This window comes from Lytechinus variegatus, chromosome 14 (assembly GCF_018143015.1).
Source record: "Lytechinus variegatus isolate NC3 chromosome 14, Lvar_3.0, whole genome shotgun sequence".
Classification (NCBI taxonomy): domain Eukaryota; kingdom Metazoa; phylum Echinodermata; class Echinoidea; order Temnopleuroida; family Toxopneustidae; genus Lytechinus; species Lytechinus variegatus.
The window spans coordinates 13,238,159-13,256,494 of NC_054753.1; the positions used below are offsets into that span (position 1 = coordinate 13,238,159).

Consider the following 18,336-nt stretch of genomic DNA (forward strand, 5'->3'; position numbering starts at 1 on the left):
TAGACGAAATGTTGATGGACGAAATGGCATTAGACGAAATGAATGTAGACCATGTGGTGAGTGGACGGGATGGCAGTAGACGAATTGGCAATTTACCCAATAGTCGTTGGCTGACGCGGGAACAGCGCTTTTACAGTGTTTGTAAATTAATTAATAGCGAGTTTTCAAAATCGCAAGGGGGACAGATCCTACAACATAGTAAATCTATTGAAATTTTCCGTCAAATCACAAAGAACAGCTTAGAGGTCTTTATCCAAAATTGGTGAACCGTGACAGCAGGTTGTCGTAAGAGTCGGAGCTCGCGAAAAATTACAAATATGCCGCTTGTCCAGAGTCCATGACGTCACTGCTGTTATGATTCACCGATATTCGACAAAGGATGTTTTGTCATGAATGGCTTTTGACAATAAGTTTCCAACGTCCTAGAAAGCGTATACGTAGTGGTTGCAAAAGTATCAATATGTTAACAATCCCCCTTTTTATTGTCTCCCAATTTTCAGATGCGTCCTACTGGAATGCCAGAGGTCGCGCCGCGCTGGAGGAGGCGCTTCAGAACCAGAGACTCAACCTCAATATCGCCAAGAACATCATCTTCTTCCTCGGCGACGGCCTCGACGTCACGACGACGACGGCGGCGAGGATACGAAAGGGTCAGCTCGCCGGCGGTTTGGGCGAGGAAGCATCGCTGCATTTTGAAAGTTTTCCACATGTAGGGCTAGTTAAGGTATGAAGTTGGATATTGTGTGTATATGTGTGTGTGTGTTTAGGGTGGGATGGGTCGTGTGAGAGAGAGAAAGAATGTGTGCACACGTGATAGAGAAAGAGACGGGGGAAAAGAGGGAACAAGAAGGTAGAAAGGAATGATGGAGAAGCTAAAAAATAAATATATGTTCTCAAAATTAATAGCACAATAAATCGAATCTTTTATTAAAAATATAAGTTCTCCCAAGCGTAAAGTTGGTTTTAAGTCAAATAAGGGATTACTGCATGCGAATGATATTTCTTTATTTTCTTTTATCTCTGCAGACTTATAATACAGACCGCCAGGTCCCCGATTCGGCGGGAACAGCAACAGCATATCTGTGTGGGGTGAAAAGTAAATTTGGAACTCTTGGAGTCGATGATCGTGTGGAAAGGGGAAAGTGTTCATCGATAGAGGGAGCTGCAGTCGATTCGATTTTAATAGATTCGATGAAAGCTGGTGAGTTTTACTTGTTCATGAATTGGAATGATGTTGAGGATAAGTTCATCTTACATTATTTTTATGTTTGTATCATGATTATAAGAACCATCAGCAATGACAGCACCACCATCATTTTCGTTGTCGTCATCATCATCAAATCGTCACATTTATCACCATTATCATGATTATAATAATCATCATAACCATCATCATCATTACCATAATCACCCATTATCGTCATCATCATCATCATCATCATCACCACCCATTATCATCACCATCTTCACCATCATCATCATCGTCATCATCACCATCATGTTCAATCACCTCCATCATCATCACCATGGCCGGCACCACGTTTAACTATCTTCGAATAAAGATCAATCAATCTAGTCTTTATTTCTAAACTCTACTTCATTTCCTTTCCGTTCAGGAAAGAGTACCGGATTCGTCACCACGGCTCGGGTCACCCACGCCTCGCCTGCCGCGCTCTACGCTCACACCCCGGATCGTAGGTGGGAGAATGACAAGGATCTCGATGAAAATGACGTCAGGGAAGGCTGTAAGGACATCGCCCTCCAGCTCGTCGAACACGGCAAGACCATGAACGTAAGTGTACTGATAATGATAGCTATGCCAACATTGCTGACGAAATGATTATGCTGTAGTACTGATGATAATGAGGAGGAAGAGAGAGAGAGAGGGGGGGGGGGGCGGTGATGAGAACGAAGAAGATTTAATAAAATGGTTAAAGTTTTAGTTGAGGTTGAAATGGTAGTGGTGGTGTTGGTGATAATGATGATAATGCGATGGTGGTGATGGTAATAAAGTATTATCTTACTTAAATATAAAAAAATGAAGTAAATATGATGATGAAGCTGATAATAATGGTGATGATGACGGTGATGATGATGATGATGGTGATGATGATGTGATGAGGGTGATGATGATGATGATGGTGATGATGATGTGATGATGATGAAAATGGTGATTACAATGAGGGTAAGGATTATGATGATGAAGAATGACATGATAATAATGATAGTGATGATGATGACGGTGATAATATTAGAATGATGACAACTATGACGGCGATAATGCTGAGGGTTGGGCCTAATATATTATTGTCGTTGTAGCTGTTAATGTTGCGGTGGTGGTGGTTGTGATAGTGATGATGAAAATTAAGACGGTGCAATTGGTGATGGTTTAATAACTATAATTTTAACCATGATTTGTTTCAATACTCGAACACCGGCGCCAACACGTTGAACTATGATGAACGAAATTTCCCTGATTACAAACACTCTTATTTTATCAGGTTATCATGGGCGGTGGTCGTCGCGAGCTCACACCACGCAACGTGGAAGATCCCGAATACGATGGCGACTACGGACAGCGTCGCGATGGTCGTAATCTCATCGAAGACTGGCTCAAAGACAAAGATTCTATGAGGTCCCATTACGTCTGGAACCTTGGCGACTTCAACCGAGTCAATCCTGAGACTACCGACCATCTCATCGGTGAATATGATTAATTATTCCACGGTTGGGTTACATTTATGTATAATTTATCAATGATAAGAATGGATGATATAGCGCTTATTCTGACACAGCGCTCCACAATGCAATTTAATTTAACCCAATGGCAAGATTTAGCACAGCTGCCGAGTAGGGCCTTCAGCATTTAGAATGCCACAATAAGGACACTCGCAAGCCGTAAGAAACTCTCATGATTGCATATATTTTACATGTATACTTATACACACGTCAGGGATGGATCCAGGATTTTCCAAGAAAGGGGGGGGGGACACATTTTTCAGATGAAAATTTGAGAGCCCCCCCCCCGAAAAAAGGGTTTTCATCTAAAAATGAAGGTCATTTTGTCCGCGGGAAATTTGACAATAAGGGGGGGGGGGCACACTTGGATAAAAACAGTATATTAGCAGTATAAATATTGATTATGGCTCTCAAAAAGGCCGGCTGTGCCCCCTTCCTGGATCCACCACCGATAAGTATTAATTTCCTAGCACAAAATTAAACTTGCATTTATATATTTTGTGACCGTGAACTTTTGCTCCGAGGGCAAGTGTCATTTTCAAAAGCTATACTGATTCCCTATATTTATGAATACCCAGGTCTGTTCCAGCCATCTCATATGAAATACGAAGCGGATCGGAGGTGGGACAGGGCCGGGGAACCGTCCCTTGCTCAGATGACAGAGAAAGCTATAAAGATACTTCAACGGACGAGTGATAACGGATTCTTCCTTTTTGTTGAAGGTTAGTATAGTATGACCAGCGTCCCATTGCAGAAAGAGTTGCAATCAATCAAAACTCTAAAAACCATGCGCAAATTGATTTTCAACCAATCAACAGCGCGCATTTGGGACTTGCGATTGATTTTTTGACTTGCGTTTGATTAAACGCAACTCTTTCTGCAACGGACCCCTGATGATAATTTTATTGATGCTGTGGGTCTCGAGGCATTGGGCACTACCAACCTCCTCCCCCCCCCCCGTAAAAAAAAAGAAATTGAAAGCTGCTTTGTGGTGATTATCTTTTATCTGACACCTGGGAGGAGAGTGGCAAATGTAGATAAATGCATTGATAGAGGACGCGAGTGCTCAGGTGGGATTTGAACCTTGTGGTTCAAACTCCAGAGACGTATCCACTTACACCTCTGCATTCATCATATTCATACATGGACGTGGAAAATATAGGGCCAGTTTTCTGGACCAGGATATAGGCTCAGGCCTACAATGCAAAAAACGCCAGTGTTAATTCAACACTAGCTTGGTATTTATAGCGGCCCACACCAAAGAAGTATTGAAACAACACCGGTTTGGCGTTAATTTGGCATTTAAGCAACACCAATTGGTGTAGATCTGTTTGATTCTTTACTGTTGTTGTTTCATCACCTCGGGTGTGGAGCGATATAGACACCTGGCTGGTGTTAAATTTACACCGGTGTTTTTGCAGTGTACATATTTCGAGTCTCCAATAAAATCGGGTTGTGAATCAGAGCTTGTTACAAAGCAAACAAAACGGTGAAGATATGACGCAAAATTCGATACACCTCGTTAGACGATCTCCTAAAGTATCACCATTATTCCCTTGTGATTTGCAAGGGAACTGAGATTCCGATAAAATATCAAACTATCTTAAAGCATATCGATCGATCATCAAGTTGTCAAAGAGATTTAACGGAGATGGATCGGTAAACACACAGTCTACTATCGGCCCGTATCGGACTACCTTTACATGTGTATCTGAACGCACCCACGGGACGCGTCGCGATGACAGGCAAGTTACGCTGAAGGGTCATTTTATGGGGCAAAGTGCGTTAACATTCCGACCTTGACGTACAAGAAACGATCTTTACGAACAAGCGATTTCAATTTTTAAGAAGCTGTATGAACGATCTGCACAATATGAAAACAAAACAAAACACCAACAAACAAACCACAAATAACAAAATAAAACTAACGATCAGAACGATTTCTGCAATTTACAAAAAGAAAAAAAAATCGCTGACGCTGCAACCTATTATGCAGTAAGAAAGAGCCCCCTTATGATTGTAGCGAATGAGATAAGTCAAATAGCAAAATAACTGGGGTCCCGTCACGCCTTAGAAAATGAAATGCAATGCTATTCAAATATTTTTTTTTGTCGGGGAGGGGGGGGGGGGGCTCCCCTATCTGTAGACCAGGCCTTGTTGCATAAAAGTTATTATTAGCTAATATTACGGTAACTTTGCAATTCAGTGGGGAACTACCATGGTAACGCTAATCACCAACCAATCAAAATCAAGGATTCCATATAAGTTACCATTGGGTTGCAAAGTAACTTTCATGCAACAGGCCCCATTTTTAAAATATGAATGTTGGAATACAGACAATCGCTCAAAATTAATACAATGAAGTAAATTGTGAAAATTAACTTTTAAAACAAGAAATACTATTTGAACATTGAAACTATATGTAATCCTTCACCTAGCTGTATAATGTATTACTTTCTTACAGGGGACATTGTAGAAAGGGATAAAATAGAACAAAACCCTTAGAATCAATTCCTATCTGATTTGTGTTTTAAAACGAAACTATTTCTTTTTTGCGATGGGCCCCCGAATATGTCAAGATGAAATTTAATAACAAGTGTCCGCCCTTCCCGTGTTGATGTAGCCACTGGGTGGTTTGCCCGGGGCACTGGAATTTCGAACAAAAACTTTGTTTCATAGCCGGGAGGTTAGCAAACTTTACTTCTGGGTTTGACTTTGGAGTCTTCTCAAAGTGATGAGAATTACATTTCTATAGAAGATGGCGATCGAGGTAGTTTATCTTGCCAAAGTTGCCATCTCTTCAAGCAGTGATATGGCGGCCATCTTGAAATTCAACTTTTAATAAATCGACTTGGCAATTAATATAACGTATCTCGCCATAACAATACTAGATATAATAAGTCGCTTTGTCAAAATAATGTACTTGTATCTTCCATGTATCTTGCCAAGTCGATATATAGGGCCTACATGTCGATATTCATATAGCAAAATAGCGTATCTCGTCAAGTCGAGATACAACTTCTTTTTATAAGACGACTTCGCAAGATACTTTATGTGACATGTTCACAGAATATTATTGGAATAGTAAATCGACATGGCTAGATAATAATATCTCGCCAAGTAAATTTGGCTCTTTAAAGGTTCCGCGATAAGGACGTACGGTATCTCATCGTTGAAACGATGGCAACTCAAAATACGAATACGAAATCTGAAGTTTAGGAGACGATGGGTTAATATTTCACTCTATCACCCCCTCACATGGTCATGTCACCATGTATAGACTACCCCCAAGAGGCCAGTGACGATAGGACTTTATTATGAAAGTCCAAATATGGCGGAAACTCATTCTGCACGTGAATGTTATTGGTAGAAATAAACTTTCTTTCAATGTCATATCATGCAATTCCATCTATCCCCAAAAATACGTGATGAAGGATAATAAATTTATGAAAATAACTTGGTTTGATCAATTAAATACCGTGTTTTCAATAAATGCTAATGGTTGTATATCCTTAAAATGATTGATTTTATATCAAAAGGGTGTATTCTGTCTACTAAAAAATATGAAGATTAAACGGCGAGACTGACATGGATGGAGTAGAAGGTCTATTAAAAAAAGTTCGCCTTATAGTAAATTTCTAGAAAAATATAACTAATCGGGTCCATATAAGTCTCTGGAAATTTATTTATTACCGTATCGTGTGATCTATATCAAGGTTTTATTAATGGGTGTATGAACTCAGATTTTCAAGAGGGAAAAAGGTTCGAGCAAGGATTTCTTGGTCAAATGCGAATTTTAAATATCTGCGAGTGGTCCATAATGTCAACCACAAATGATAAATTGTAAACGAAGATTCCATTCGCGAGACTTTATGATCAATATTTCGCCCCCTCATAAGCTTCTTCAGGACAAAAATTGCGTGATTAAGGGAAAGCGTATATATCGGCGGTCTGATTACACCAAAGTTAAGGGCACCTATAAAATCACAAATTGGAACGTGAATTGCATAAGACTGTAGATTTAGAACTCAAGACTGTAAGCATAACTACACTCCATTGAATAGTGAGAGAAAAAATGTTACGAGTTTATTCCGTTAAGGGGTGATTCCCACTAATAATATCGATTATTAGGTAATTTCTTATGGACACTCACGATGGACCACCACGATGTCCATGGCCTCAGTGTTTTAACCTGTTGATCACTGGCTTCAGTCATTCCTATTGGTTTTGTACGGGGATCACCTAATTCTTTAAGGCAATGGGTTAAAGGAAAGACACTCTCTCCCCCATTCTCTCCATCTTTCACCCTCTTTCCTATCTCTACGCCATTTTCCATCACCCCTTCCTCTCTCTCTCTTTCCCTATTTTTTCTTCTTCTAAGTCTTTGTCTTTCTCCCTGTCATCGTCGCTCTTAAACCATGCTCTAAAAACGGATCATAAAAACAAGCAAAATGTCTTTATTTTCCCTGCCATCATGCCATGCATGTCGGCAGCTCCAGCAATATTGTGCAGACCACCAGTCAGTCAAATAATGTTCGTCGGATGTTCTTGTTTAAGAGCTTTTGAGGATGATAACATATACTCGAACAAAATCTAGACCCTTCTTTCTATAAAATAATTTGTACCATATTTTCATTTCCCTACTCCCTGCTATCACCGTGTATATTTCTTTCAAACGAAAATAAATAAAGTTGGGTAACGTCTTCACCTTGTTTATTTCATGTTTTATATACCAGTTTCCGGATTTTCTTAATACAAACAGATGAAAAAGAAGTCTTTATATATTTTGATATACTCGAAATAACTAGCGAAAATGCCTTGTTTAACTTTCTTTCAGAACGATGATATTTTGTTCCAGGTAAAAAAATAAAATGAATTGTCAGTGAAGATTTATTATCGGTCACTTCCAACCAGATGTTTGGTTTAAAAATGCTTTATTAAGAAACGATATTTTCAGAATCTCCGAATGTGGACATTTTTGGCAAAAGCATATGGTTTTAAATCGGCCGGCGATATAGCTACTTAACTCTGCACATTTGATTTTTTCTTTTCGTTTAATGGTCCCATTTTTCCCAAAAATCGAAACGCTCAGCGCCAAAATTTCGACGACCATTATTTCAAATTAAAGTTGTGTGAGTAAAATTAAATAAAGGAAGAATCTGACTATAAAGTTACATAACAATGTCCCCTTAGCAGATAGTTTCTTATTGAAGAGAACGGTGCGATGACATCCGGTGATGAACTCGATAATGATGATAAATGCTTTATGGTTATGATAAAATATCAATTAATATAAGTATGAAATAAGGTGAAGGTATCAACGCGGCCAGAGCCATTCTTACTTTCGTCAGTCATATACGGCGCGACATGAATGCGGCCACCCATAACACCCTTTGGTAACCCAGTATCAATTCGAAACCAATAATGATGACCAATGCTTTATGATTATGCCCATGCATGTTACAATCTTATTCACGAATATCACAGGTGCGATTCGTACCCTCCCCCATATAGGTTTGGGGACGGCTCCGGCATTATTTGTGAGTCATGTGAGTAGTGGGATAGCCGACAATATTGCGAAAAACCCAACTTACATTTACATGATGATTGTCATGTATATATTATCCAGGCGGCGATCGGGGGGGGGGGGGCTTCCACGAAACTAAAATTTGGTCGGAGTCTCCACCATTACCATTGTTACATTCGAATGTTAGATGATACGAAAATTATTATTTACATTACTGAACCGTTTACAGAAAGACTTTGAGGTATTTCTTGGTGCTCTTTGACCAGTCATATTTTAAGTCCCAGAAAGTCGACATAGATTCTGACACCCCACCCCGGGCGATTTTCTCCCATCCTGAAGTACGCCACTGTTCATGTCTGCATATTGGCGAGAGTGCTTAGCCTTATTTCTGAAAAATCTCTCTCAACACGCCGACTGACAGTCATATTTCTCGCGTTGAGCATGTTGAGAGTCGCCGCCAAGGGAGCGATTTAAGGTGGGCTAGATGGGGTGAGCAAATGGAGGAGGGCGGCAGTGGCGGGAAACAGCAAAGCGGTGCCTTAAATATAAATTTACTCCTTTGGGAGTTCGAAAGCAAAGCTTTTTATATCGACGATGGACATAATAGTGCGATACGAAAGTATATTACTGTGGAAGCATTTAAAAAACAGCAATATTAATGCACAAAGTTAAAAACATTCATTATCTTATTATCCTATTCCCTAAACGTTCTTCAATCTTTACCCTTTCTCCTTTATTCGATTCCCCCATACTTTCATGTTCTCCCCCTCCCCCATTCCACTCTCTATCTATTTTACCGTCATGTTCATCTGTTTAAACTCATTTTCAGGTTCATGTTCTATCTGACCCTAACCATTTTAGTTCCCTTTCTACATCTGTATTTTACTTGTCCAAGTCTCAAAATGTTTCAGACCCCCACACCTCACACAGCAACTAGAAAAATCAAGGGAGTCGGTCGCCCCTGCAGTTTTCTATCTTTTTAGCTCACTATTAATCCTAAAAATCTATTCATCTATCCTTCCAATTCTCTGTTTCTCCAGCTGGTCGAATCGACCACGGCCACCACGACGGGATGGCTCGGGACGCCTTGACAGAGACCCTTGCCATGGACGACGCCATCGGGGTCGCACTCCGTCTAACGAGCTCAGAAGATACGCTGATCGTATCGACGGCTGACCACGCCCACGTGATGACGATGGCGGGCTACCCATCAAGGGGAAATCCAATTCTCGGTACGAAAACAGCGTTTTACATGAATACTTCAATGTTCTTTATGTGCCGTTTCTGGGGGGGGGGCTCGAGGCCCGGACCCTCGGGGAAGTCGAAAAGGGGGCGCCAAGAAGAGGAAGATAAGAGAGGGAAACAAGAAAAGAAAGAAGGAAAAAGGCAGAAAGAGACAAAGAAAAGTAAGAGAATAGGGAAGGGGCGCTGAATTGATGTTTTACCTAGGGTCGACTAATCGATGTTCAACATAGGAAGAGCCGAAGTAATGTTCAATCTAGATGGGGCGGGCGCCAAATTGATGTTCGACCTAGGGGCGAGGAATTGATGATTTATTTAGGGACGCCGAATTGATGTTCAACCGAGGTGGGTTGGGCTCCGAATTGAAGTTTGACATAGGGGACGTCGACTTGATTTTGACCTAAGTGAGTGCCGAATTGATGTTCGACATAGGGGCGCCGACTTGATGTTCAACCATGGAGGGTTTGGCGCCAAATTAATGTTAGACCTTGGGGTGGTGAAATGTCGATATCCGACATATAAATGCCTAATTGATGTTTGCCTAGGGGTGCTGAATTGATATTCCACCTATGGGGGGGGGGGCGCCTAATTGATGTTTGATCCTGGTGGGGAGGGATGCTGAATTGATGCTCAACCTAAAGGGGGGTGTCTGATTGATGTTTTGCCTAGTGGAGCCCCATAGATATGCTACATGGGGGGGGGGGCGCTGAATTGATGTTCAACATAGGGAGGCGGGAACTGATTTCAAGTTCAGCATAGGAGACATCGACTTGATTTTGACCTAGGGGGTGCCAAATTTATTTTTGACATAGGAGTGCTGACTTGATGTTCAACCCTGGGGGATTGTGGAGCTGATTTGAAATTCGACATAGGGGATGCCGAATTGACGTTTTACTTAGTGGCGCCGAATTGATGTTCGACATTGGAGGGGGGAGGCAAATTCATGTTCGACATTGGTGTCGGACTGATGTTTGACCTAGGGGTGCCAGATAGATGTTTGACATAGGTGTGCCGTATTGATTTTCAACCAAGGTGGGTCGGGCGCCAAATAAATGTTAGACCTAGGGGCGCCGAAATGTCGATGACCGACATAGGGATACCTAATTGATGTTTTGCATAGGGGCGCCAAATTGATGTTACACAAAGGGGGGCTGACTTGTTGTACTTAGGGGGAAGACATCAAATTCCTATTGACCTGGAGGGGGGCACCTAATTGTTGTTCAACCTAGGGGCGCTAATTGTCGTTTTACTTAGGGGCACCGAATTGATGTTCGACATGGGGGGGGGGGGCAAATTGACGTTCAACATTGGTTTCAGGGGGCTGGACTGATGTTTGACCTAGGGGTGCCGAATCAATGTTCGACATAGGGGGGCGCCGAACTGATGTTCAACCAAGGTGGGTGGGGCTGGATTGATGTTTGACCAGGAGGCGCCGACTTGATGTTCAACCCTTAGAGATTGGGGAGCTGATTATTATTATTATGATGTCCGACCTAGGAAGGAGGCACCAATTCATGTTAGCCGGGGGGGGGGGCGCCTAATCGATGTTAGACATAGGGGCGTCGACTTGATGTTGTACTAAGGGGTGCCTAGGGAGGCGCCCAATTGATGTTCAACATAGGGGGCGCTGCATTGATGTTGAATCTAGCAGTGCGCCAAATTGATTTGACATTGGGGGGTTGAATCGATGTTCAACCTGGAGGGGGGGGGTGAATTGATGTTTTACCTAGAGGTGCCCAATGGATGTGCGACATGGGTGCCAAAATTGATATTCGACATAGAGGGGTGTCAAATTGATGATCAACAAAGGTGGATCCGGTGCTGAAATTCATGTTGAACATGGGGGGAGGGGGCGCCCAATTGTTGTTCAACCTAGGGGCGCTAATTTATTATTTACTTAGGTGCGCCGATTTGACATTTGACATAGGGAGGGGCAAATTGATGGCCAACATTGGTGTCTGGCCCAAATTAATATTAGACCTAGGGGCGCTGAAATGTAGATATCCAACATAGGGAGGCCTACTTGATGTTTTGCCTAGGGCACCCATTTGATGTTCGACATAGGGGGCGCCAAATTGATGTGCAACCTAGGGACGCTTATTGACTTTTACTTAGGGGAGCCAAATTGATGTTTGACATGGGGGGGGGGACAAAATGATGTTCAACATCGGTGTTTGGGGCCGACTTGATCTGACCTAGGGGGAAGGCACCAAATTCATTTTGAACCTTGGTATGGAGGCACTTAAGTTTTTTGACCTAGGGGTGCTAATTGACGTTTTATTTAGGGGCGCCGAATTGACGTTTGACATGGGGGTGGGCAAATTGATGTTCAAAATCTGTGTCAGGCGACAAATTAATGTTAGATCTAGGGGCACTGAAATGTCGATATCTGACATAGGGATGCCCAATTGATGTTCTGCTTAGGGGCGCCAAATTAATGTTAGACTTAGGGGTGCCAAAATGCCGATATTTGACATAGGGGTGCCGACTTGGTGTTCTACTTAGGGGCGCTAATTTGAAGTTTGACCAGGGGCGTCAAATTCAATGTTTCACATGGGGGGTTGTCATACCCATGTTTGCTCCGATCAGATGCCGAGTTAGATGCCCATACTCTTCATGATTACCAAAAGTGCTGAGAAAGTCCAAATTTTCATCTCGTTCTTCATGCGCACATCAATCGTTTAATCAGTTGACGATCCCGTTCATGGTTAAATAAGTGCATAGAATTTCCAACTTTGAGTCGAAAGATAAAAAAAATTTCAAGCGCAAACATTAGATATTTTATTAGATACTCATCCTGTTCATGATTACCAGAAATGCTTTCTGAAATGACAAAATTTTAAATCAGAATATAAAAAATAATTTTGATTATTGATGTATTTCACATGCAGGTTTAGAGGACCATTATTTGGCCGACGATGATCTGCCCTATGCTACTCTCAGCTATGCCAACGGTCCAGGGGCCTTGCATTTAGCATCTTCCTTTCGAAAGCACGGCACTCGTGAAAATCTAACCACGGTAGACACAGGTAAATAGAAATATTAAGTTTATTTATTTCATCTGAACTAGTCTAAAATACACCTCACACTAAAGGGCAAACAATATAACAAAGAATTTTTTTTATTTATTAATGTTAAAATTTCTGTTTGAATATATTTAATGAATATTAAGAAATTATATGTGGGTTTGCCATTATATTTCAATTCAATTCAAAATAGTTTATTAAAAATACTTTCTTTACAGCAAAAACTGAATTACAAAAGTTTACATTTCAAACAAATCATCAATAACAAGGAAAAAATTACTTAGTACTACCAACAAATTTATATTGATTATTTTGTAAGCTGGTGTTCAACAGCTTTAATTCGATCAAACATCGATGCATCAAATTTTGAAGGAGGGAAAATCTTAGATGACAGATATTACTCTCGGGTCTTTTTATCAAAGTGGAGACAATGGCAGAGCAGGGATTCGAACCCACAACCCTACGATTATGAGTCCAATGCCCTAACCATAACTTGGTTGTGCTCAATTTACCACTTTCCATATTTCAGAGGAGACAGGTCACCAACAGCAAGCACTTGTTCCCTTTGACGAAGAGACACACGGAGGACAGGACGTCATGGTGTATGCCCGGGGACCGATGTCCCATCTATTCCACGGCGTCCAAGAACAGAGTTACATACCTCATGCGATTCGCTACGCAGCATGCCTTGCGGGCGAGACCGAACACTGCATCAACGGGCAGGCCCGTTGGTGTGAGGGTGCTACAGCCAGCGCAAGCAGCAGCAGCAGCAGCAGTAGCAGGACCAAGGATCAAGCGGAAGTCGAGGCACACGTGGGTGGGTCAGCCATTAGTTGGAGGACACACACCGGAATCTTCCATGTTATTGTGTCCGTATGCTTATCAATCTGTGTTTTGTCTATTTATTAATGATGAATGTCTTCGACTGACTAACCTAGTATCGGATTTAAGTATTAAAAGATGGTCCTTTGTGATTTGCATTCCATGACAAACGGGTTAGTGTTATTTAATGAAGGATGTTGAGAAAGGAAAAATGCTTCCATTTTTATTGACATTTGGAATAACCAAGTAAACAGTATCCTCAGTATTGGAGACCCTACCAAGTCTCAGTGTGCTACTTCTTTCCAAACATGAATCCTGCTAGAAGGCTCTAAGCATCTTTGAATTACAGGATGATGAACATAGGATACATTGTCTGCAGAGAGCACATTTATCCTAAATAATTAGAAATTATGCATAGATCCATAGGCCCGTATTCTGAAGTCTGGTTTAACTTAAATTCAGGTTTAAAGTTGTGGTTTAAGTATGGATAGCCAATTGTTACATAAATCACTTACAGAAGAGATATCATATTTCAGCTCATTTGACTCTAAAATCATTCATAATTGTCTAGGAAATAATAATACATGTAGATGAATGTCTTCACCATTGAAGAATCAGGAAAGAGCACATTTAGCATAAGATACATACAACTTAATAAATATTGTGACACTTCGGCTTCCCATAATTTTAGCACAAAGTTAGACCATGGTCTAAGTTAAACCTGACTTCAGAATACGGGCCAGAGAATATAAAGGACTTCCTACGTTAGATTGTCTCAGGTTTGTTTTACTACAGTCGCACTGGAAAAAACAATGCCAGACTGACAAAAGCTATTATGTGGGGTTGCCATGATCTTGTGGTTACGACTCCCGTTTTTCAATAAGAGGGACATGAGTTCAAATCCCAGCCATGGCATGTTTTCCTTCGGAAAAAAAAATTACCCACATTGTGCTGCACTCAACCCAAGTGAGGTAAATGGGTACCCGGCAGGATCAATTCCCCGAAGGCATAGAGCGCTTAAAGGCAGCTCGAGCTAAAGCAGGGTTAATGATAATAATATCAGTGTGCCTCGGATAGATTATTTCTATATAGATGGCGCTATATTAATCCCTATTATCAATAGTATTATGTTATCACCAATGACATATCATTGATTGGTTAGGATTTCAGTGATGTGACTGTAGGATTCGACCTATAGATCAACATCACCAAAACACCACTGAGTATGCTGCTCTTTCTTTCCCAGTAACACAATGGGTGATTTCAAGTTCGGTGTTGGCCTTGGTGTTGGTGTTAGTGTTGAAATTTCGGTTGCATTCCCTAGCTCCAAAACTTATTCAGAGTTTGCAAAACTGATCCAGTTCACATTATCAACACCTCAACAACCAGTGATTTACTTTTCAGGACCATCTTCATTTTATGTTTGGTGTTATAATAGTGTAAAAACTGACCTAACACCAACACCAAAAGGTCAACACTGTACTTGAAATCACCCAATTAATGGGTGAGGTCATCTCGTGCGGGGGATGGGGGTGGGGGAGGAGTGGTGCTGCTAAGTCCTTACCCATGTTCACAGCTAACTCTTCAATGACTTTATGAAGTCACCAATCATGTAATGTAGTTATTTCTTATAATGGGGGTGTGTTGACTTTATGAAATTAAAATTATGTATTTATTTATTATAATGGTATGAGGTAATGTAGATGTCTGATACTGATAAGTGAAGTAGGGGTTAGAGATAAATTGCCACTCACATGGTCTACCTTCATTTAGTCTAATGCCATTCCGTCCAACATTTAGTCCAATCATCACTTTGTCACCAGTTCGTCTATTACCATTTCGTGTAATAACCAGCTGGTCTAATACCCATTTTCTTTTCCTTCATTTTGCACAATTAACACTTTAATTTAGTTAGACTAAATGGTATATGAACTTAATGGCTATTGGACCAACTGGTTATTAGATGGAATGGCATTAGGCTAAATGAAAGTTGACCATGTGGTGAGTGGACGAACTGATGGTAGACCAAATAATAGTAGATGGTTGACCAAATAATAGTAGAAGAGTTGGCAATTGGACGAATTGGCACTAGACCAATTGGATATAAATCGGGAATAGGTGGGCTTTCAACACCTTACCCATATATTATTTCTTGCTAACTTCAAAAAGTTACCAATCACTTAGTTATCATAATGGGCTCCTCAATGGCAAGGCTGCTGTGCTACTACATTTAGGTTCCTTTTCATCAAGACTTATTCTGACAAATTCACAAATGTCATAGGACTGCCCATTCAGGTATTTAATATACACCATGGAATTTGAATATAACACTAAACAGTGTTGATATAACAATTAAAATAACACCAAAGGTTGTTAAACTAATACCATGAACATAACACTGGTGTTTCATGCTTGGTGCACTCCTCTCAAAACAAAACTGGGGCATTTTGAACACCAAAGGGTATTTAATTAATACCCATAAATGTAACAACTGGTGTAAAATACTTGGATCCTTACAACTCTGTCTGGCATAGTTTTTAACATCAATGGGTGTTGAACTAACACCATGAATATAACACTGGTGTTAAATGATTGGTTCATTAATCTCACAATGCTGACTGGTGTAGTTTGAACACCAATGGGTGTTGAACACCATGAATGTAACACTGGTGTTAAGTGCTTGGTACAGTCCTCTCACAACACATACTTACGTAGTCTTAATAGTGACTGGTGTTATTTGAACACTACTGCTTTTGCAGTGTAGAGCTTCTATATAAATATGACACAATGGTAAAAATACCTTGTGTTCATTTGACATATCTCTGCTAAATTTATGCAGAGACAATGCAGGGTATTTTATATATATATTAATTATTTTATGTGAACGAAGTACTGGATTTGACTTTAATTGGCTGTACTATTGTTACCTGTGTATGTTATAAAGTGATATTGTATGTACATTTTTCATGGATATTTTTTAGAATGTAGTTGTTAGCATTAATACCATTTTATGATGTGCATTTATACTGTATATGTTATAATATACCTCTGAACATATTTCTACATTGCCTTTGGTATTGTTGTAATTGAACCCTTTGTTTATATCTTATATGAATGAAAATGACTAAAGAGAATATTCTCACTGATTTATAATGGTATAATAATAGAGTGTGGCAGTACAAGATAGCTAGGTGCCGTATAACCTTACGCCAAGAAAAAGCTTCTTTTTATACAAAGTTGGTTTTAATAGAAAAAGTATTGCTTTATAATAATACCTCCTCTCCTAAAAAACAATGCTTGAATTGGTCATCTTTTATGCATATGCTGCAGTACAGATTTATATTTCTTTTTCTACAAAACATACAGTCAGTAACACATACACGTTTCTATCATACTTGTGCCAAAGGTCCGGGAGTGTTCCATCAACATTTTCATCTGACAAGTTGTCAGATCTGACGAATTTCCTTGATTTGATTGGTTGAGGAGCACTGTTACTATGGCAAATGTCAGATATAACATCCTACAGGTCCTTTCATGAAACCCGCACAGAGCGTAGAGTTTGATCGTAGGGCTGTTATCAATGACTGTTTACAAAGAACATTATATGCAATCAGTGGTAGAAACCAACTGAACGATTGATCACGGAATCTTCTGTTACGGGCCCCAGACGCCAATGTATCTTACTCTTGTAAAAATTTTTAGTGGTAAGAAAACATAGCAAGTACATCTGTAGTCTTCCTTTAATATTGGATGAAAGAAGTCCTTCCAGATATAAGCAATACAAAAGAAGTTACCTTATTTATATTCTTCTCAATGCAAGCAGTATGAATATCATTGATATGAAGATCTCTTTTGTACTTGAGGTTAAATGGGAAACCCATTATTTTTGAAAAAAACAACTTTGTAATGCACAATGGTAGCTAAGAATATTGTTTGAATGACCATATGCATATGTTTGTCAAAAGAATTACGAAACTCAAAATATATAATTTACTTATGTTCAGTATTGTCTGAGAAGTGGACAAATTTATATGTCATTCGTTGCTTTGTTTTTATTGTAGAGTGCTTTGAAACATCCAGCATACATGTATCTCCTATTTTTAGTTTCTTCAAACACATATTACAAACAAGAAATAGAATTCTAACTTGTAACGACCAAGGTGTCTTCTTTTTGATAAAGGGGAAGTTCACCCTGGCAAAAATTTTGTTGTAAAAATAGCAGAAAAAATAACAAAAAATATTGGTGAAGGTTTGAGGAAAACCCATTAAAGATTTAGAAAGTTATTGGATTTTCAATTTTTTAATTCATGACATAATAAACGAGCAGCTCCACCATATGCTATGTAATATAAAATGCATAAATTGCACTTTTTAATGGTTCGTGACAACTATTTTTAATTTTCTTTTTAGGAGAGGGTGTGAAATGACTTGCATATTGATATACAGAAGGTACAATAAAAACCATTTAAAACTTCTGAGAAAAAGAACTTTCATTGATTTTTTACCATACAATATGTAGAAAAGCTGCTTGCATATGACATCACAATCAAATAATTAAAATTTTAATAACTTTTTTTAATTCCTTGATGGATTTTCCTCAAATATTTTTCTATTTTTCTGCTATTTTTACGATAAAATTTTTGTCAGGGTGAACTTCTCCTTTATTGATTTTAATCAAAGACAATAAATGAAATGCTGATTATCGAGAATATACCAAAGTATGTATAGCTTGCCAGTTTTTGTTAATTTGATTTTTTCCTTAATATAAAGAATTCAATCTTGCTTATCAAGAAATCAAATCTCATAACCAAAAATTAATTTATTTATCAAGAAATAGGACTGAATTATAAAATGGCTTATCATAAATTCATCAATATACGCTGGCATTAAAGCTGTTCGTGTTCATAAGTTAAGAATGAATTTAAAAATAACTGGTGAACCTTTCTTGTGGTAAATAATTGGTATATACCAAAAATGTTC

At 39.5% G+C, this 18,336-nt stretch overlaps 1 protein-coding gene across 1 annotated transcript; it reads left to right on the forward strand.

The window, feature by feature from the left end:
• The first annotated feature begins 460 nt into the window (after positions 1-460).
• LOC121427937 (alkaline phosphatase-like) lies at positions 461-13,776 on the forward strand. The gene is made up of 8 exons (XM_041624513.1): positions 461-724; positions 1,027-1,201; positions 1,617-1,792; positions 2,502-2,703; positions 3,318-3,461; positions 9,307-9,498; positions 12,400-12,537; positions 13,064-13,776. Exons 1-8 carry the CDS (start codon positions 461-463, stop codon positions 13,441-13,443), a joined length of 1,671 nt encoding a protein of 556 aa, XP_041480447.1. The 3' UTR covers positions 13,444-13,776.
• Positions 13,777-18,336: the final 4,560 nt, after the last annotated feature.

Excerpts from the sequence above, each read along its gene's own strand:
- LOC121427937 (XM_041624513.1), top strand. The coding sequence starts at position 461 with ATGTTAACAATCCCCCTTTTTATTGTCTCCCAATTTTCAGATGCGTCC. Across the intron at positions 1,202-1,616 it reads AATAGATTCGATGAAAGCTG|GAAAGAGTACCGGATTCGTC; the intron begins GTGAGTTTTACT and ends CTTTCCGTTCAG. Across the intron at positions 2,704-3,317 it reads GACTACCGACCATCTCATCG|GTCTGTTCCAGCCATCTCAT; the intron begins GTGAATATGATT and ends ATGAATACCCAG.